The sequence below is a fragment of the Myotis daubentonii genome, chromosome 17, assembly GCF_963259705.1.
Source record: "Myotis daubentonii chromosome 17, mMyoDau2.1, whole genome shotgun sequence".
Classification (NCBI taxonomy): Eukaryota; Metazoa; Chordata; class Mammalia; order Chiroptera; family Vespertilionidae; genus Myotis; species Myotis daubentonii.
In genome coordinates this window covers 42,728,419-42,749,171 of record NC_081856.1, presented here as the reverse complement: position 1 = coordinate 42,749,171, position 20,753 = coordinate 42,728,419, and the positions used below count along the sequence as shown (strand labels likewise).

The following is a 20,753-nucleotide window of genomic DNA, read 5'->3' as shown; positions in this document are numbered from 1 at the left end:
TTCCTCCTCTTTTATTTTTCCATCACCATTTATCCCCTCTATGCCCACTTCCACCTCCCCCTGCTCCCCCCGACACACAATCACCACACTCAGAGACCTGTCAGAATCAGATGATGAAATCACAGGAGCCGTGGTCACTGGCTTCGTGCTAACCATTTTGAACTGTCTGCTATGAAATGAGTTGGCGCCCAGACCTCTCCCGCACGCTGAAGGCAGCCATCACCTCCACTGTGGCCGGTCCACTAACACTCCCAGCTGCTCTGACTCCTGACCTCATAGTGGGGAGCAGAGCATCGGATTCCTCCGACTGGAAATGTGAGGCGGGCTTCCGGCTCGGTGCCAGGATTGGGTGTCACTGAAACGGTGATCCTTCCACCTTCCATCGCCAGAGCCGAGGGCCAGCTGCGAGCCGCTCCCCCGCTTCCGGCATCATTTCTGTAGACGGTTTGAGCAGCATTGGTCGAGGCTGGGAAACGGACCTGTCGCCTCAGGTCATTCTTAATCTGTCAGGACATAAACTTAAATGGCTCTGTCAAAACTGAGAGGAATGGAACCCTTGAAGCACATTCCCTTTACAATTGACCCGCAGGAACTGGCCTTTGGTTTTACTGGGTTTTGTTCCATGGAATATTGCTTGAAATTAGCAGGTCATTAACTGAGACCTGGAAACCTCTGTTTCCCAAGAGACCTTGAATTAGTGGCATTTGGAATAATGGGATTTGACATGTACTAAAGTTTCTACAGGGGGACTGTGCATTTTCATTAATCCTAGCAGGTTTGAGTTGAAAACAGATTCTGTCGAGAATTGGAGTGAAATTTTTACCTCTTACTGAGTTAGGGAACCCTCCACTCCATTACGAAAAAACTGGACTGGTGAGGCCTTGGCTGGATCGCATCATTGGCCCCTCAAAGTAAGAGCAGGGGAACAAACCACCCCATGGGAAAGCCGTCAGCGGAGAGCAGAGCGGGAGCAGGTTTTGTAGCTGTTCCGAAGGGAAGAGGCCTGCCAGTGTGGCACCGTGGCTAGCAAACTGTACCGTAGGCTGCTTGACATAAAGGAGAAGTTTCTATGGCGTCTCATCAGCATTACAAAGAAATGACTACTCGAGGACCTGCTGTATTGTACTTCTCGTGGTTTTAGTGTGTACACTACGTAAAGGAAAGTTGGCTGTAAAACAGCATCCGCGTTACAACAGCAGCAGCCTCGTACAGCTCAGGTTCACAGCTCTTCTTTGCATCACTTTCTCTTATGCTCGATTTCGTCGTGTTGTTCCGTACAGTAATGTGCTGTGCTGACTTGTGGCCCAGCAGCTGTAGGCTACACTGTGGAGCCCAGGTGTGTAGCACCGTCCAGGTTTGTAAGTGCACTCGTGATATCCGAACAATGCCTAGATCACCCAGTGATGCAGTTCTCAGAACATATCCCCACCGTTGAGCTGCGTATGACTTAGCTAACGTGAGTGCTTAATCTGTGCTGGGAGACTGTGCTAAGAGCTTTGCTTGTATGAAATCATTAATCCAAATAGTCCTAGGATTCAGGCATGGTTCTTATCCTCACTTCCTGGATCAGGCCACTGAGAGGTTAAGGAGTTTTCCCCAAGGTCACACAGCTGTCCCATGCTTGAGGCAGGATTTTGGATCTTGGGTCACTGCCTCCCCCTAACCACCAAGCTGTTCACTGATCCTGTTTATGAAACAGTCTCTTCCCTTGCTGGTCTTGGAAAAAACTTCTCTCACTTCAACTGAGGTTTGGCCACTTACTTTTCACTTTATTATTATTTTTTTTTTTTAGTATATTTTTATTGATTTCAGAGAGGAAGGGAGAGGGAAAGAGAAACAGCAGTGACAAGAGAGAATCATTGATCAGCTGCCTCCTGCAGGCCCCTGACCAAGAATAGAATTGGCAACCTTTCGGCGCACTCAACCAGCTGAGCCACACCGGCCAGGGCCCATTATAATCTTACGGGACTACCATTACATATGCATTCTGTCGTTGACCCAAACGTCGTTATGCAGAACTGTGTAATGGAAATTATTACATCAACAACTACTCTTTAAATAATGATTAACACATTTAAGTTATTAATTAATAATTGCTCTAATTAAAAGTGACAACATGGAGAGGAACTGAGCCTTCCAGTTATTTTCATCCTCCTGTTCATTGAAAATTTATTAAGCTGAGCAGGCTTTCTCTTCCCTAAACTGTGTTGCCTGCTTTCTGGAGAAAGGCAATGAGGGGAGAAAAGGGGGGGTCATTTTGGAATAGTCTGGCATGTTCACTAAATTCTAAACTGAACTTCACAGATCCTAACTATAATGGCCCAAACCCAGTCTGAACATTGTATTCTGTTGAGACAATAAATGTCTAACTTGAATTGCCCTCAGTGCATGTAGGTGGTTGGTAAATAAATGTAAAGAACTTAAAATGAGGGTGGGCTTTCATTGTCAATCAAAAATGCAACTGGGTTCCTAATGGAAGGTTTTCCCTTTCTCAAGATGCTAAGCCTCAGCCCTTACTGGGCGTTTGCTGTGTTTCAGGTGCAATTGCTGGCATAGTCGATCAGCCAATGCAAAACTTCCAGAGAACATCCGATGCTCAGGCTTCAGCAGGACACAAGGCCAAGGGCGTGATCTCAGGCATGGGGAAAGGAATCATGGGGGTGTTCACAAAACCCATCGGAGGAGCTGCCGAGCTCGTGTCGCAGACTGGCTACGGTGAGTGAGGGGAAGCCTGGCGGGCCGGCTCGGACACGGCCAAGTAACCTGTGTTGTTCTACCAGGAGTCCCTGAGATACCCTCGCCCGCACGTGGCAGAGGAGTGAGAAGTGATAAATCAGCAGTTATAGTTCTCTTCCTCACCTCCTTATGCTTGTTTACATGAAGAGTAGAACTGTATGACTAATACTAAGTTGTAATAAAATTATACAACCAGAAATCAATTAGCAATTTCAGTACTTCAACATATTACCCTCGACTTCTAATTGGTTACTTTTCATTAAAGTCTAATTTATTAAATGGATTGTTAAAAGATTCTGTGACATACAAATTAGAACCAGAAATCAACTAGTAATTTCAGTATATCTATGCATGGCACAGAATCTTTTAACAATCCATTTAATAAAGTAGACTTTAATGAAAAGTAACCAATTAGAGGTTGAGGACAATATGATTACAATTATTTTTCTGGTGAGCAGTTCAAAAGGAAAAATAGATTAAGGCAGAAAGATATCTTTATATTACAATGTACATGCATTTGGAGAATGAGAGAGGAGCATGTATGTGTGTGCGCACACTTGCCCACAGAGCTTTGCACTTGGCATGGCTTTCTCACCCGCAGACTCCATGCTGCCACTGCAGCCAGGCTGAATGTCCTAGCCAATGGCAGCGAAGGTGTATGAGCTGCAATGAAAACCCTTTCCCCAAGCAGACAGCTTGGAGACCTTGGGATCGTGGCACTGCTGGCACGGGGCTCCCATGCATGCGGGTGCACATGGGAGTACCGTGTATGGGAAAGGAAGCACGCCATCCCATGCTTATGTTCTGCATTCTTGACAGAGCACATGGAAGTGACTTAAAAAACAGGTGACCAGAATTGTCATCTTTTTACCCAGAAATCAATGTCATCATTTTGGTGGTGAAGTGGGCTGTCTCATTAGTATCACAAACTACAGGCGGGCTCTGTCATTTGCCAGACAGGTGAGCGCTCTGCATCTGGCCATAGTCTGGCGGGGGGCTGGGGGGACACTTCACTGCAGACATCCTGCACCTCAGTAGATCTGATCTGACAAGAGGCAGCCAGATCAGAGCATAAAAACCCTGTCTGAAAGGAAGAGAGAGCAGACGAATACCCACACTCAGGCAGCCAAGGGAGAGGCTCCTTTAAGAGACCACACACACAAACATGTGCTCCTCTTCCTTCTCCCCTGCCTCCTCCCTCTCTATTCTCTTCCTGTGAATGACATTTTCACTCACAAGGAAACTGACAGGAAGAACTGCTGCAAGTCCTCAGTGGACGAAGTCAAATTTGAACTCCCTTTTTCTTGTGAGGAAAAGACAGCTTATATTCATAAGTTCCTTTGTTTGAAAATGCCATTGGCCCTCACGGTGTGTTCCCAGGGCTGAGGGCTCTCCCTTACGTAAGAGCATCTCAGAGCAGAGCCTCACATGGCCTCGTTGGTTTCCATCATCCTGTAAAACTTTTATTACCGCACTGAAGGTTTTATAAACCACTAACTCTTAGTCTAATGACTGCCTCGCTTATAAACATTTCCCAGCCCTGAGAGCACACAGGCTGTACCATCGTTGGCTCTGGAGTCTGGAGGCCTACATGGCCGCTGCTGGGTGCCCTGGTTGGGTGCCGGCACCAGGGGGAGCGTGTAAAAAACCGGAGCGCTCATAAATGTATGTGGACTCATGCTTAAGAGCTGGATTAAGTCACTAAGGGACTACCTAGACAAACCATGTGCCTTTGGTGCATCTCCGTTGGTTTTTACTATTTAACCAGCCACAGCACAGATACAGCTGTATTATTGAGCAACAAAGTCAACTAACAGTCTTGACTTGATCACATAAATGGTAAATGATGTGCGAGCCGTTGCTCAGGACCCATTACTCCCAGGAGCATCACGCTCCCTCTAATTGCAGTCCATGCTTAGACTGCCGCTCATTCAGACTTCAGTTTGTAGCTGATGTCAGATCACCAGGGTTAAGAGCATTGCAGTGTTTAATGATTATCTATTCACTTGCTTCCAAAGATGTGACATCATGTTGGATCTGCAGCATTTTATGATGGCTCTTAGCAGATGACATCACTGTAGCATGGAACTGTTTTCCAGAAAACAACTAGTAAAACTTCCTTCCTTCTCTTACCGCAGGCATTTTACACGGAGCTGGACTTTCTCAGCTTCCCAAACAGCGCTACCAGCCAAGTGATCTACATGCTGCCCAGGCTCCAAACAGCCACGTCAAATACGTCTGGTAAAATCCTCTAGATGCTCGCTCAGCTGCACATGCGCACTGGGTTCCCGGGCCGGCTCGATCTCAGGCTAACGGGAGCCACGCAGGAGCTGTTGTTTTCAGCATCTCAGGCAGCACAAGGGCATCCCGGAGCCCGAGGGAGGCCGCTGACCCCGATCTGGGTCTCCCACCCAGGATGCCCCTGGCTTGTGAGAGGGCCTGAGGTTTCCTAGGGAACGAGCCTTGTCATTAGGGATGGCATCTCTAATGGGAAGGGAAAGAACTCAACAGAGCCCAGCTGGGCTCTGTTGACCAGAATCACTTTGAGAATTAAAGTGACAGTTCTATTTCAAGATCAAATGAATAAACCCTTGGGGAGGTCGCATCTGGTCTCAACCCTGGTACAGTGAGCATGGTATTGACTGTTTTCTCCTTTGGAACAGGAAAATGCTTCAGTCTCTGGGCAGACCTGAAGTCCACATGGCCCTGGATGTGGTTCTGGTGAGGGGCTCTGGCCAGGAGCACGAAGGGTGCCTGCTGCTAACGTCGGAAGTGCTGTTCGTGGTGAGTGTCAGCGAGGACACACAGCAGCAGGCCTTCCCCGTCACGGAGATCGACTGCGCACAGGACAGCATGCAAAACCACCTGCTCATCCTGCAGCTCAAGCAGCCAAGAGCAGCCTGTGATGTGGAGGTACAGTCCGGAAAACAGGGAGCAGGGCTAACTACCAGCGAAGTCAAGATGTGGGCTGACCACTGGTACTTCTGGAGTGGCTGCTCGAGTTCAGGAGGGAGTGTGGGGGGGAGTCACCCAGAGGTACATGTGAGAGCCCAGCAGCAGGTCCAGGGGATTCCCAGCCTGGGGCTAAGCCACCAGGTGACGAACAAGGCTTGGTGGTCATGGGCTGGAGTGCGGGAGTGGACAGGCCAGGACAACGGACTCCAAAATGAGCAGGTCTGTGCTAGGAACAGGACCAAGGCAGCGATGCCATGCACTTACTCTGTGAAACAGGCCCCTGTGCATGGCCTGGGCGGCTGCAGCAGGTCTGTAGCAGGGGAGGACCGCTGAAGAATTGTGGGATGTTGAGTGAAACAAGGCATGGGTAGTAGGCCAGACCTTAGCCAAGTTCACAAGCCAGGAGGTCTGACTCACTCCCCCATTCCTAAGACTTGAGAGGTCAAAATTTTGTAAACCAACCTCTCTCCCCCATCTACTGCTCTGTATCCTACGTGGCTGTGTCCCCTTCCCCATAGGATAGTTTCCCACCCCCTAAGTCCCCTGGTACCTCCTAGGGATTCTGCTTAGGCTCTTGGGGCAGCTTCCTGGCCACCCAGCTCCTAAGATGTGCTGGCTGTTGACTCCTGGCCACACAAAGTTGATGGCAATGGAATACAGAGCGTCAGGATGAAACCTGACAGGAGTGGCACAGCTTCCTGCAACCCAGCCTGGGGAGCAGGTACGCCCACTGGAAAGCTGCTCTCTGCCCCTGCCACCCCACTTACTGCCTGACCCACAGGACCCTCGACCCTCCCTAAGAGTCGCCCTCAGAAACACTTCACCCACATGGCAAGATGAGGACAATGTGCAGCTGGCTAGTCCTAACCAGGGAAAGGACAGTAGCCCCAGGAAAGGACAGCAAACTTGCCTCTAGCAGATCCTGCCTAATTCCTTCTTTCCTTTTCTGCTGGTATGGGAGCCTGTCCCCCCACACCACTGCTTGGGTAAAATTATGAGGTGGTGGAAGGCGGCCAAGCACAACAACTGAGATTTCTCTAGTTTCTTGGATCACAATCAGTCAAGCTTTAAGCTAGGGCTTGGCACAAGGACTACATTGCTGCTTCAAGTTGATGACTTTCTGGGAATAAACAGAGGTCAGATGTCCAGGCTGACTTTATTAGATCTGCCAAAATCTTCTGATCTAGTTGACAATAAAGCACCAGTGATGTGGCTCCAGGATTTGGCAGGGGATAGCATCATTATCTTCAAGTCCTTGGTCGTTAGCAAGAAACTTCCAAGGCCCTGAGCAGTATTTGTGACCATCATTATTCCTTAACTGTTTGGGAAATATTTCAGACCCTAAACTATTGAGACTGGAGATTCATCTTTTGCTGTTAAACGGCCGCTACTTTAGTCAATTGTGGTCCTTCTCGCTTATCTGTTTGTGAAGGGTACTGTAGGGAATGATCATTGCTGGGGGGAAACAAACCTGTTTATCCATCAGTGAGGTACCTGGATCACCACCCCTACAAGTTTCTAATGGAGACCATGGGATCAGAGTTACAGGCAGAAGCACTGCCTTGACACCACGCTCTACACTGGTTTTCCTTTGATGTTCAGGGGTAACGAGGGTTGGGATTGAGGGATGGCTCAGCAGGCAGGGAAAGACAGAGCAGGGCTGCAGGGCAGCTGAGACAGACGGCCACGTACACAGCGGCACCTGGCACTGGAGAGAGGGTGGATATGCAGTATGCCGTCAGTCTCCAAATTCTTTTTCATTACCTATTTCACTTCACCTCTCCCCTGGTAAGAAACTGACCCCTTAGTCCTCTGTCCAAATCCTAACCTCCCCCAGTCACTCCCAAAGGAGATCCAAGCTGCAGACAAAATCCTTTTTTCTGAGTAAACCCTTCCTTGGGAGTGCTGTAATCCCACGTACGTTCTAAATGGGAGGGGGCCCTCAGCGGTGCTGCTAGACCAGTGATGGCGAGCCTATGACACGCGTGTCAGTGGTGACACGCGAACTCATTTTTTTGGTTGATTTTTCTTTGTTAAATGGCATTTAAATATATAAAATAAATATAAAAAATGTAAATCTTTGTTTTACTATGGTTGCAAAGATCAAAAAATTTCTATATGTGACACGGCACCAGAGTTAAGTTAGGGTTTTCCAAAATGCTGACATGCCGAGCTCAAAGGTTCGCCATCACTGCCCTAGAAACTAGGAGGCTCAGTTCCTTTGAATTTTAAAAGGAATTAATTTGTAGATGACATCATTCAGTATATTCAAATATGACAGGATTCAGATGCTTTTCTACAAGCAGCATTTGCTTTTCTTGGGTAAACGCAGCCATTTTTAGGGTAATAATTGCTTAATATGCCTGGCACATTATTGAAGTCCTGTATGAGAGGCTCAAAATGAGTCAGAAGGTCAATTTATTCCTTGGCCAGATTCCTTTCACAACACGGCTTTCCTGTGCTGCTGTTCAGGAGGAGCAATTAAGACCTTTGTGTACTCAGAGCCTTCCAGCAGAGTTCTGACCCCATCAAATGATATCAGCGCTCTGGCTTGTGCCTGGTGGTGCAGCTTTCATGTGTCAGTGAGTCTTTAGGGGCCTGTATTTTCCTTCCTAAGCTTAAAATGAGACCCGAACGCTAACAGATACCCTACTTACTATTCTGGCAGGCCCCTTTCACTCTCTACTGTCCCACTGGCTTTGTTTAAGACACCCTTGACTGTATTTGTGCCCTACACAGATATATACAATTCTTTACTACTTGGAGGACTCAAGAGCCCTCCTTTAAATGTTCCTAATTCTGCCAGAGTGGCCTCACCAACATTTAGCAGGTAAAGACCACTGAAAGGTCAGTGGCTACCTGTTCCCACAGACTAGCTAGTTTCAGGGTGGGAAGAATTAGAGCTCCAAGTGCCTTTGATGGATGCTTTCTCAGGAAATCTCACTTGAGGACTTAGGTACTTACTGTATCTCAGTTCTACTTGAGTTCCACTGAAGATGAGCCAGACTTTTATGAATCATAAATGTACTTTGCATCCTCTTTTCCATAAAAATTTCCCCTTCCTCTGCCCAGTTTTATTTTCTCTGGCTTTAAATCCTAGTATTTATAAAAACACTACATGTTACGGTTCAAAGGTATCCTCTTAATGCTCTGTCCAAAGCCATTGGTTTGAAAGAAGTGCGCTTCCCCACTCTCCTGTCCAACTAAGAAGGTTCTGTGTGAAGGCTGAGGAGACAGGCAAACAGCCTTCATGTCAGAGCTTTTACTGGTGAGGAGACTGAAGCAGAGGAAGGGCACTTTGTTCCCTGGGCTGGTTAGTAAAGAACAGTGACAGATGTTTAGCCGTTGAGTAAAATGTTATGGTCAATTTGAAACATGGGAATTTTATATAATACCAAATGCTTATTCTAAGGAGGCTGTCTTTATATTCTCATGCAGCACTTTTGTTACACTGCTGAAATCACAGTATTATCGTCACAGTCAGGAAAAGTAAAAGCAGTTTTGGATAAAATAGCTTTGTTAGATACATTTTTAAGTTATCAAAACTATCAAGGCAAAAGAAAGGGGATAATTCTGTTATAAAGTCTTATGAGAATTGGGTCACTACAGAACTGCTCATTTCTACTCCCAGGTGGACCGAGTCCGAGAAAGACTGTCAGAGCAGCAGTACGACAGGCTGGTGGACTACGTCACCAAGACATCTTGCCACTTGGCCCCCAGCTGCTCGTCCACGCAGACACCACCATGCCCTGTGGTGCCTGTGGAACCTCTCCCCTCCAACGTGAAAACGTACCACTACGTGGTCGACCCGCATTTTGCTCAAGTCTTCGTCAGTAAGTTCACCATGGTGAAAAACAAAGCCCTGAGGAAGGGGTTCCCGTGAGTCCGCTCGTCTGAGGCACCAGTGCCTGCTTATGCAGCATCTTTTTAATAAGAAACCTAAATAGCTCTTATGGACACAAGGCCAACACCTTTCTACAGTAACTTTTTGGCCTCTTCTAAAATTAATTCAGATTCCTCCACCCTAAAACTAAGATACTTGAATAAAATGGAGTGGAAAAACCTTTTTCCATTTGGGGACAGTTGACTAACAGAATCCTGTGGGCTGCAGTCTTACCACAGTTGAAAATACATTCCTTTTTGCTCTATGGTATTTGCTACAATTTTTACTATAATGAGGATCTATTAACATTCAGCTAATGTAAAAGATGGTCAGGCCTTAGAATGGAGAGACATTAAAACTTCATTTCTAATGACATTGTCTTTGCTGAATACCCTGATCTGCAAAAGTTTGGTCTCTTTAAATGAAATTAAATATGTAGGATTTTATTGTTTAACTTGTTAAATCTGTTACTAGTAGGTGCTGGTATTCTTTAAGTGAAAGCTGCTGTGTATATTCCTTAAAGTCTGCATTTTATTGAATTTACCAAGCATTCTGATGCCTGTCCAGGTACATTCTGGAAAAATGTTTTTCTATTTTGTTTTACTAGTCAAACTTAGAGTAAGTCTTGTGTCTACTGATAAAAACAGACCTGGAGTGCTCAAGTGAGTCTCTTTAGTCTTAGAAACAAAACACTACTGGGAACATTCCCCCGTGGAAAGAGTGTAGCTGAAGGATTCATACTTGCCTGCTGTGCTGGAGGGGAGTGAAGAACCCCAGCAACAACCTTAACAATGAACCAGACCAAATATTTTCTTTTGCTTTTAACAACAGGTTTGGCTCAAGATCCTGGGTCACCAGATACCATTTTAGTATTTGGTAAATAATTCAACTCCAATGAAACATGTTTTTATTGATTACATATTAACTTGGGCCTACAACCTGTTACCTATCATTGTGAGACACTAAAGAAAATTCAATTTCAAATGTCCACTAATTTTTAACGGAAGTCTCACCTGTCACGTATAGGCATCCTAAGTCACTGCATAGTTGTTTCTGGAAAGCAAGTTTGTTAATGGACAATTCAGACTGACTGAAAAAATGGTTCCTCCATTAGTTTGTTGTACCATACTCATTTAGGAAAGTGAGTTTGGTCAGTTAATCTCAAGAGTAACTATTTTTAAGAATGCAGATATACATTAATTCTTTTATGAGAATTTTGAATACTACTAAGATTTGTTATATAAAATTATTTAAAATAAAAGGAAACCTTGAATTAATGACCACACAATGTGTGTTGTCACTGGGTATTTTGTTTTTTAAATGCATGTTTTCACTGATACCTGATATAATTCAGCTCACATTTTTAAGACACAAAAATTCTAAGTTAAGGCCCTGGCCAGGTAGCTCAGTTGGTCCCTGTCTCTTGTAACAGCCGGCAGTATAATAGTCATGTTGGCTTAAATCAATGACCCAGGACTAAGAAACTGTACTAAAATAATGAAATTTAATACTGAAATTAAGTTATCTTAAAGTTCATAAACAGTTAAAAATCCCTAACCAATTCTGATGCAAGTGCCCAAAATTACATCATTAAGAATAACTGAACAAACACTTACTGTCCACAGTATTTCATTGTTTATTTATCAAGATAAACTATTCCTTAGCTCAAATATTCATGTTTCATAGTTCAGGAACACAGGTCAGTGACAAACTTCCATGGAATTCAACCCGAAGAAATTCTGTGGAGAAGAACACAGTTGCTAAGTTAATATCCAGCATTCTCAATCGCTCTCAGTATCTTACCACCCTGAGGTCACATAAGGTCTGTTCCTACTAGTAGCCCACGCTTTGCTCACTCACCTTAAGCCCAAGAGAAGCCCAGTTCAAGCTCCCTGAGCTCACGGTCCTATCGCCACCAAACTCCCCGACCAGCTTCCTTTCCATCCCAGGAATTACAACACCCTACCTCTGGCTTCTTGCTTTCACTTCCCAAACTGGTTTTTTCCCTTCTCTCAAATCCCCCCGTCCCCATTCCCTTCTCATACCCACAAACTCTTCTTAAAAGCAGCAGCCCATCTGTTCTAAACAATTTCTATTTCTGTCTCCAAGTTTGTTTTTCTTAATGGCTTTTAAACACAATTAACTTCTTATATAAAAAGGTAAAAATCTAATATTTGAAATCATCCTGTTAACATCTAACCATGAAATGAATACCCACTGAGTAAAATTTGAAAATGTCAGTTATAAGAAAATAGCAATGTTAAGATTAAGACTCTATACAGAACCATCAACATTTTCTTGACCTTTTCACCTTCAGGGATTTTGTGTAATTTACTTAACATGATCATCCTTAACATTCCTAATTTTCTAGCTTAAAATAATCTATCTGTTCATGTTTGTGAATCATTTTTTCTAACGGGCCTCACCAATTTTCCAACAATGGGAAATAAAGTTCTCTGTACTTTTTCTAAGTAATTCTACGGCTAATTAGTCCATGCATCAATCTGCATTTCAGATACTACTTAAGCAGCTATGGAAATGGATTATGGAACTGAGTCTTATATTGGGCAAAAGAGACGTAAATGTCTCTCAAGTCTTTCAGAAAAGTGATCTGAAGTCCAATGTAGTAGGTCTCCCCCACACCCCAGACCTTGGGAAAGATAGATATATGGCATTTGGAATGCTCATTCAGGTACAGTCTCCCTGAAAAATAGTCGCCTTCCCCTTATCACATCAAACTCACACTGGATGGCGAGAACCTTTAATCCTATTTATACAGTCAAACCTTGTTTCTTACATGTCTCCCATCTTGAACAAATGGGTTCTCCACCAGGTTGTTTACCAAAAAAATGTAGAACCAAACTTTGGTTTTTGAAATGACAACCCTGATACCTCAGCATAAAAAAAAGCGGCTCCCAGGCCACAAAGGAGAGAACACTTTTGTTGCTGGCAAAACCAATGATTAGCACCATTTAAAAAAAAAAAAAAAAAAAAGGCCATCAAGAGGGCTAATGTTGCTAAAGATGTGAAAGAAACCATGATCACAAAGAGGCAGAAAAACAGTTACTGGTTTGGAAAATGGAAAAGCAGTTAGCCAGCGACATTTCCATTTCGGAGGCAGTGATACATGAACAAGCCAAGAGGCTGTGAACTGACCTGAGAGACACCCCTGGGCAGAAAGCTAAAACTGATTCGTTCAAGGCTTGGGGGGGGGGGGGGGGGGGTAAATTTAAGGAAATAAGTATTTAAAACAATGAAACACTTCTAAAAGTGTGGTTTTCCTAATGCCAATTTAGCAATAAAGAGCATTTTGAACCTAAGTCAGCAAGATGGTTGGCTGTGAAGCTCCAGGCTCCCGCTCCCCCACAGTAACCCATCAACGTAAGAACCAATGTGTCTGTGTGAGAACTAGAAACCAGTTATGAAGCTGCTGCAAATGAGCAAACACCTAAAAAAGAAACAGCCACTCAAAACAGCAGGAAATGTCATGAATTTTTTCCTCCCACCCTCAGGGTAACAGTGTGGTTAGGAGGAGCCCAGCCAGCTCCTGGCTTCTCCCTCAGGACAGAAGGAGGAGAACTGGCTGCATTCTGGCTTGTTTTAGGGACTGTTTTCTACTTGCCTATCTCGGAGCACTAATGGGAATGGTGACATCATTTAGAATCAGCCTGCAAGCTGCTGAAAGCAGTGATGGGTCTCATGACACAAAAGAGCTGCAGAGGGAATGATGAGCAAGAGATTATGGGCTGAGCAATCCTACATAATAAAGAGCTAATATGCTAATTAGACCGAACAGCAGAACAACCGTCTAGACAACCTTCTGGATGAAGCCGGGGCCGCCAGGGCCAAGCCCCTTACACGAATTTTGTGCATCAGGCCATATATATATGTTTTTCTTTTTTCTCCAATATAATAAAAAGCTAATATGCAAATAGACCAAACAGTGGAACCGAACAACCTGTCGCTATGACATGTGCTGATCACCAGGGGCACGTGTGGAACATGGCAGGCATCGGCCGCAGTGCGATGGTGGAGCAAGTGAGCGGGGCGCCAGACCAAGGCAGGGCGCCAGTCACTGTCATTGGGGCGAGCCTCTGGTGGTTGTTGAAAATTATTTGCTCCCACATGCCGCTGTCCCACCGGCGCTCACACCTGCTGCCAGCACCAGCCCTGTTCACACCCGCTGCTGGCGCTGGAGATGCCACTCACACCCACTGCCAGTGCCCAGCACCCCAATCACTTGGCGCTGTCAGTGGGTGTGAGCAGCGGCTGTCGCCCCAATTGCCCCTGAGGGCTTCTCCACATCCCCCTGCTCCTGAGGGGTGATTGGGACAGTAGCTGCCACTCACACCCGCTGACGGCGCCAGCCCCAATCGCTCCACGCTGTCAGCAGGTGCAAGCGGGGCTGGTACCATCAGCGCGTGGGAGCAGCGGTGGCGGAAGTGGGGCTGCTGGCAAACGGGACTGGGCCACGGAGGGAGGGACCAGGCGGGGGCACAGAGGATGGGCCAAGACCCACCACAGACTCGTGGCCCACAGTTCCTTTCAAGGTGCATGAATTCGTGCACTGGGCCCCTACTACACAAGAAGAGCTAAGGCTACTTAGAGGAAGCAGGAGACAGAATCTTAGGAGCTCTTAAAAGTGACTGACTATACTCAGGAACTAGAACAAAAGCAAAGGCTAAGGCAAGACATAACCCCAGAAAAAGTTTGAGACAAACCATAAGCCTTTATGCCAGGCTGTTAAGATCTCCTGCATGAAGCAAATCCAAAAACAATGGAAGAGGTGGCTGTTTAATCAAATGCCTAAATTTCAACAAAAGATCACAGGACATAAAGAGAAACGTGGCTCATTCAAAGGAACAAAATAAATCTCCAGAAAACAACACTGAAAAAACACACATTGACTGACTTGTCAAAGTCTTTAAAACTGACTTAAATTTGCTCAATGAGCTAAAGAACTCAGACAACTAAACAAAATCAGGAAAACAATATATGAATAAAATGAGAATATTAACAAAGAAAATTAAAAAAACAATACTACAGAAAACTACAGTAACTGAATTATTAAATTCACTAGAGGGTGTTAGCAGGGGGAGAACACAGCCATCTGTGTCAAACACAGACTCAAACACACAGAAGATTCAGCAAACCTGAAAATAGTTCATTTGAATTACTGGATCTAAGATGCAAAAAGGAAAAGTAAATGAGAGCTTAAAGGACTTATGGGATACCACCAAAAGACTAATACATATCCATTATGGAAACCCAGAACAAGAGAAGGGGCAAAATACTTATCTAGAAGAAACAATGGCCCAAATGCCCCAAATTTGGAGAAATGTATATACTATTACAAGACATTACTTGTAAGTAGGATAAATCCAAAGAGATCCACACTAAGACACATTATAATCAAACTGTCAAAAACCAAAGACAATAAATCTTTTTTTTATTACAATTTGTTGTGTTGTTGTTGTTGTTTTTAATGTACTTTTATTGATTTCAAAGAGGATGGGAGGATAGAAAGAAACATCGATGAAAGAGCATCATTGATTGGCTGCCTCCTGCATGCCCCCTGTTGGGAAGCAAGCTCACAACCGGGTTTATAGATCCATGCTCAACCACTGAGCCACAGAGGGCAAGGCAACCTTTAAAAAGTAGCAAGTGAAAAATCGATTCAGTCTACAACAGAGCCTGTTATATTAGCAATGGATTTGTCAGCATGAACCTTGCAGATCAGAAGGCTACCCATTAATATATTTAAAGTGCTCACAAAAAACACCCTATATCCAGGAAAACTGTCCTTCAAAAATAAGAAATTAAAGGCATTCTCAGGTAGACAACAGCTAAAGAATATGGAGTTCATTACTAATAGGCCTGCAATGGGAGTTGCAAATTAAAATGGGGCCTGCAAGTTGAAATAAAAGTGCACACGACATTAAAAATAGGCAAAGAACTTGAATAGACATTTCCTCAAAGAACATATACAAATGGCCAACAAGCATGATAAAAGATGCTCAACATCATGAAACAGAAAACAAGTTTGCTGAGGAAGTGAAGAAATTGGAACCCTTTTTACACTATTGCTAGAGTGTAAAAATTATGCAAAACAGTATGGCAGATCCTTACAAAGTAAAATAGAACTACTATATGATCCAGCCACTCCACTTCTGGGTATTTACTCAGAGATTATTTACAAAAGTGGTGGGCAGTTAGACTTGAGTGGAGAAAGGACCATGGGCCAGGTACAGAAGGTCACCAGGGTGGAAAGCCCCAGGTGCCTACCAACAATCAACTGTAGGTAGGCCCTCATCCCCAGCGTGGCCCCCGGTCACCAGGTTTGGAACCCCTGACCTTGCCCCCCTAGAGGTAACATCTAGGCCTCAGTTGAATTCCAGTTTCAGGCCCAGATAAGCAACAAAACCAGCCTCAGGACCAGCTACATAGAATAAAGACCCCCTGCCCTGGTGCCACAATCAACAAGACCACAGCCCTGAAGGACACACCTGGAAACCTGATGACTATTCCATTGAGATCTTCTCCGGGGACCTCCCCTAAAATCTCCACCCTCAGAACCCTCAGGACCCAGGACAGGAAGTGTGCTCTCCCTCCCAGGAACACAGCCTCCGCCTTTGCTCTCCCTGTCCCTGCCCCAGGCAAGTTACCATTAGCGTCCTCACTCCCGAGCTCCTAGGGCCCTTCCTTTGTCTCCATAACTTGTTTCCTAAGCCCATTTCTTCTAGGAATTACTTAATTAATGTTCTTTTACAGTTTGGGTCTTGGCTCCGAATTCTTTCTTAGCCAGAAACCAGGTTTGGTCTGACCCCACCTGTCTACACGTGGTGTCTTTCCCACTGCTAACAACATAAACATCATACCAGTGTTATGCATAAGTCAAAAAACGGAAGCAATCCAAGTGTCTGATGGATAAATGAACAAAGTATGGTATATACATAAAATGCAATAGTTAGCATTAAAAAGGATATTCTGACACATGCTGTAAAAGATGAACCTTGAGGGCATTACATTAAGTGAAATATGCCAGTCACAAAAAGACAAATACTCTGATATAAATGGTGGTTGCCAGGAATGGGAGGGAATGAAGAGTTGTTTAAATGGGTACAGAGTTTGTTTTGTAAGATGAAGAGTTCTGGAGATTGGTTATACGACAATGTGAATTTGCTTAACAATACTGAATTATACATTAAAAATAGTTAAGGTGGTATCACAATTTTAAAAATTTTTAAATGGTAACTTCATATTACCTTTACATTCCAAGATCACTTTGTACTCTGAAAGATACCAGCCTTCCTCATCTCCTCAAAATCTTTCATGGAATCATAATTTCTGTAGAAATCTGCATATGCCTTCTTTCTTGGCTCAGCTACACCAAACTGAAAAAGAGCATATCCCATTATGGCTTATTTTTTAGATTAGAAACTTACCATCTAAAGACAACATAAATCAAACTGTGTGTGTTCACCTTTAACTTGACCCCTGTATTTCCTAAGACAAAGGGTGGGGGCGTTGACCCAGATGCAAGGAAAGGGAAAGAAATCTCAGAGAAACTAGTCAGCAAGAAGGGCCCTCCCTGCCTGGGGAGGGAAATTCCTTGTGGGTGTCCATGGTGGTAGGGAGAGAGGGTAGACTGGCAGGAGCCGAAGGAAAATATCCAGAAATCTAAAAGGTTGCACAACATTATGTATGTTTGTAATACCACTGAACCATACACTTAGAAATGGTTCGATTTTGTTATGTGTATTCTGCCACAATAAAAAATATTTATAAAAAGGCATAACATTAAAGAGGGTAAAGCTTTAATTTGCAAAGCAATTTTCTAACAGTTCTTTTTTTATTCTTTTTTTCTCCTATGGCAACAATTCTTGAAGGTGCTGTCAAAAAGAAAAGCCAGCCAGGCTGGCGTGCCTCAGTGGTTGAACATCAACCTATGAACCAGGTCACGGTTTGATTCCCAGTCAGGGCACATGCCTGGGTTGCGGGTTCGATCCCCACTGTGGGGTGTGTAGAAGGCAGCCGATCCATGATTCTCTCCCATCATTGATGTTTCTATCTCTCCTTCTCCCTTCCCCTCTGAAATCAATTAAAAAAAAAAAAAAAAAAAAGCCACAGGCACAAAATGGCACTTGTGCTAAAGCCCATGATACCAAACCTAGATTTAAGACCTAACCTAATGGTTGTTTCAACCTTTTCCAGAAACTTTTTTTTTTAAATCTTCACCAGATGTTTAGTGACTTTAGAGAGAACCATCAATGTGAGAGAACCATTAGTTGGTTGCCTCCCATATGCACCCCTACTGGGGATCGAACGGGCAACCTAGGTATGTGCCCAGACCAGGAATGGAATCTTCCACTTTTCTGGTGTACGGGATGATGCGCCAACCAACTGAGCCACCTGGCCAGCGCCAGAAACAATCAACCAGTTTTGAACGTACTGGTCAAGCACCAGGAAGGTAATTTATCACATGATTAGTGTCCTATTAAGAGAAAATTCAGCCGAAACCGGTTTGGCTCAGTGGATAGAGCGTCGGCCTGCGGACTGAAAGGTCCCAGGTTCGATTCCGGTCAGGGGCATGTACCTGGGTTGTGGGCATATCCCCAGTAGGAGATGTGCAGGAGGCAGCTGATCGATGTTTCTCTCTCATCGATGTTTCTAGCTCTCTATCTCTCTTCCTTCCTCTCTGTAAAAAATCAGTAAAATATATTAAAAAAAAAGAGAGAGAGAAAATTCAGCCATCTACAGGCCAAGCAGAGAGGCCTCAGGAGAAATCAATCCAGGAACCACCTTAGATTTCTAGCTTCCAGAACAGAAAATAAAACTTCTGTTGTCTAAGCCACCCAGTTTGTGGACTTTGTTATGGAAGCCCTAGCAAACTCTTTCAGCTTCATTTACAGATGGAGGATACGTTATCTGGGAATACGGTACTTTCCCATCACGTGGGGTGAACGCAGGGAGTCAGAGGAAGGAAGCACATTAAAGAGTTTCTTTAGAAGACTTGAAATTGCTCATGAAAATAAAATGCGTTTTTAAATGTAAAGCACATCTGGGACCATAAGCACCAAGTAAAAATCAAACATACATACCTTATAGGAAGCTGCAACCCCCAGGGATACAATTACGGCTCCAACGATATGAAATCTCAGACGCTTGGCCAGAAGGCCGCGCATCTGAGGTTTTGGCAAAGTACCGGCAGACATGGCAGTTATAGTCTCCTGGTAAATAAAAATTTTTAAAAATTATGAGAACACTAAAAAGCCTAAGGAATTCTATGCGTCATGCATTTTAGTACCTAGGGAGGAAGACAGTGGACCAACTCCTCCCACAAAACCGAAGATGTTTAAGGGCTTAGGCTTGTGGGGGAGGAGCAAACTTCCCTCTGCCCTCAAGGACCTTCTGGCGGGTCTGGCCTAATAATCACACACACATGAGGCTAATTAGCAAGAGAAAATAACCGAGTTTAATGTACCCATACATGTATGGGCACCCCACAAGCAGGAGAGGCTCGGAGCAGAAAGGGGGCGCTGGGTGTAGGCCGCCCTGAGCGGGGGATGAGGTGACACACCTTGGGGGCTTTAAAGGGTCGCAGCAGGTCAAGAACAGACGTTCAGGAAACAAAGGTCTGCCGGCCACAGAGGTGGGATTATGGGTGGTAACCTCTTATTATGGGTAAGGCCCCTGATTCAAGTTCTTCTAAGTAAAGGGAGGAGGCCTGAAGCGCCCGGGCTGGTCCCGCTCAGCGGTGAGGCCGCTGGTCCGTTGGATTCCGGTCAAGGGCGCACACCTGGGCTGCAGGTTCGATTCGGTCGGCGTGCCCGAGGGAGGCAACCGATCCATGTGAGACACATGGACGTTTTTTCTCTCCCCCTCCACCGCCTTCCTCTCTCCCCTCTACATTAAAATAATGATGGAGTAAAAAGTAACTGCCCTTAGCTCCAAACAATCTGCACAGCAGAGGCACACTGGGGTGCCTTGTTCTGAGCCCCATCCCTGTCTTCCACCCTAAATGAGACCGTGGACCCGGCAGCAGCGGACACTGCACACCCCTCCCCCGGAGAGCACCGGCTCTGCACTCGGTCTGCGGGGCCACCCTACGGGCCACGTTTTACTCCACGTTCCCGACGGGAGCCCTGGGGCCCCCGAGGCGACTGAGGCCCGGGCGGGAACCAGCAGCCGCCCGCAGGTCCACCCGAGACGGCGGCCTGGTCCCCGGGCTCCGCGGCCTACAGCGGGGCCGCTCCCGCAGCCCTCCCTCCCGGCCGGCGGGGGCGAGGCCGTGGGCGCGGGGAGGCGGCAGGAAGCCGGCCCTCCCTCCAGCCACCCGCGGGGGCCCCAGGCGGGCGCTCAAGGTGGCCGAGCAAAGGGAGGCGAGCACCCCGGGGCCGGACAGGCCGAATGACCTGACCAAGGTCACAGCGACGGCGGGGGAAGCTCAGCGGCCGGGGACCCAGGCCCGCCGCCCCAGGAGCCCGGCCGCTCCCCTGAGGCCCCCGCGGGCCCCCGCGCCCTCCCGAGGCCCCGGCGGGGGTCGCGCAGGGGCCGACGCGGGCGGAGGTGTGGCGGGGGGGTCCGAGGCTCCACGACCGACGGGACGCGGCGTCACGGCTCAAACCCGAGACCCACGGACAGCCAGCAGCAGGCGGCGGCAGGTATGGGAGCCCGAACGAGGTACACGACGGCGACCCAACTCACCCCCACACCAACGTCCGTCCTTCCAGAGGAGAACTGGGTGACGCCCGGCAGCGCGCATGCGCTCAAAAAGGAAGGGGCAGACGGTGGCCGAGAGAGGCCAAAAGCCCTCTGGCGCGCCCGCTGCGGCTCTTTGCTGAAATCCACCTGTGCGATTACATTACTTATGCAACCCTCAGTTTAGGACTTGACGTTCTGAGTCGGTTTCCTTAATAAGGTGGAGGTATTCGTTTTACTAATACAGATTTGATATGAACTTAGTACAGAACTCAGAGATAGTTAACATGTAAATTTTTGAAAAAGTACAAGGACAGTACAAATCATCCTGGGCCCAGGGATTGTCTGAGCATTGTGCACAAACCGACGTTTTCACTATTATAACTAGTCTTAGGCGAATAACTGTTCGGTTTGGGTAAAGGCTGAACGAGACAGCCTAGCTCAAGGCCTCGCCTATGAGACAAACATGAACAGATTA

The 20,753-nt window shown here is 46.0% G+C and overlaps 2 protein-coding genes across 7 annotated transcripts in view; one reads left to right on the top strand and one right to left on the bottom strand.

Moving 5' to 3' along the window:
• The window catches only part of VPS13B (vacuolar protein sorting 13 homolog B), a 626,384-nt gene extending 615,522 nt beyond the window's left edge, over positions 1–10,862 (top strand). For all 3 annotated transcript variants that reach the window (XM_059672116.1, XM_059672115.1, XM_059672117.1), the window contains exons 58-61: positions 2,539–2,715; positions 4,875–4,977; positions 5,400–5,649; positions 9,323–10,862. In XM_059672116.1, the coding sequence (XP_059528099.1) occupies positions 2,539–2,715; positions 4,875–4,977; positions 5,400–5,649; positions 9,323–9,574 (782 nt within the window). In that variant the 3' untranslated portion in view covers positions 9,575–10,862. The remainder of the gene's footprint in view (positions 1–2,538; positions 2,716–4,874; positions 4,978–5,399; positions 5,650–9,322) is intronic.
• The window catches only part of LOC132219682 (cytochrome c oxidase subunit 6C), a 38,031-nt gene extending 17,627 nt beyond the window's left edge, over positions 1–20,404 (bottom strand). Inside the window, exons 1-4 of one of the 4 annotated variants that reach the window (XM_059672125.1) lie at positions 20,282–20,404; positions 18,676–18,804; positions 16,840–16,968; positions 11,193–11,313 (exon numbers count right to left, since the gene is read on the bottom strand). In XM_059672125.1, the coding sequence (XP_059528108.1) occupies positions 16,855–16,968; positions 18,676–18,789 (228 nt within the window). In that variant the 5' untranslated portion in view covers positions 18,790–18,804; positions 20,282–20,404 and the 3' untranslated portion in view covers positions 11,193–11,313; positions 16,840–16,854. Of the gene's footprint in view, positions 1–11,192; positions 11,314–16,839; positions 16,969–18,675; positions 18,805–19,154; positions 19,450–20,201 lie in introns of those variants that run through there. The other 3 variants (XM_059672122.1, XM_059672126.1, XM_059672123.1) reach the window with 3 other exon arrangements.
• Positions 20,405–20,753: the final 349 nt, after the last annotated feature.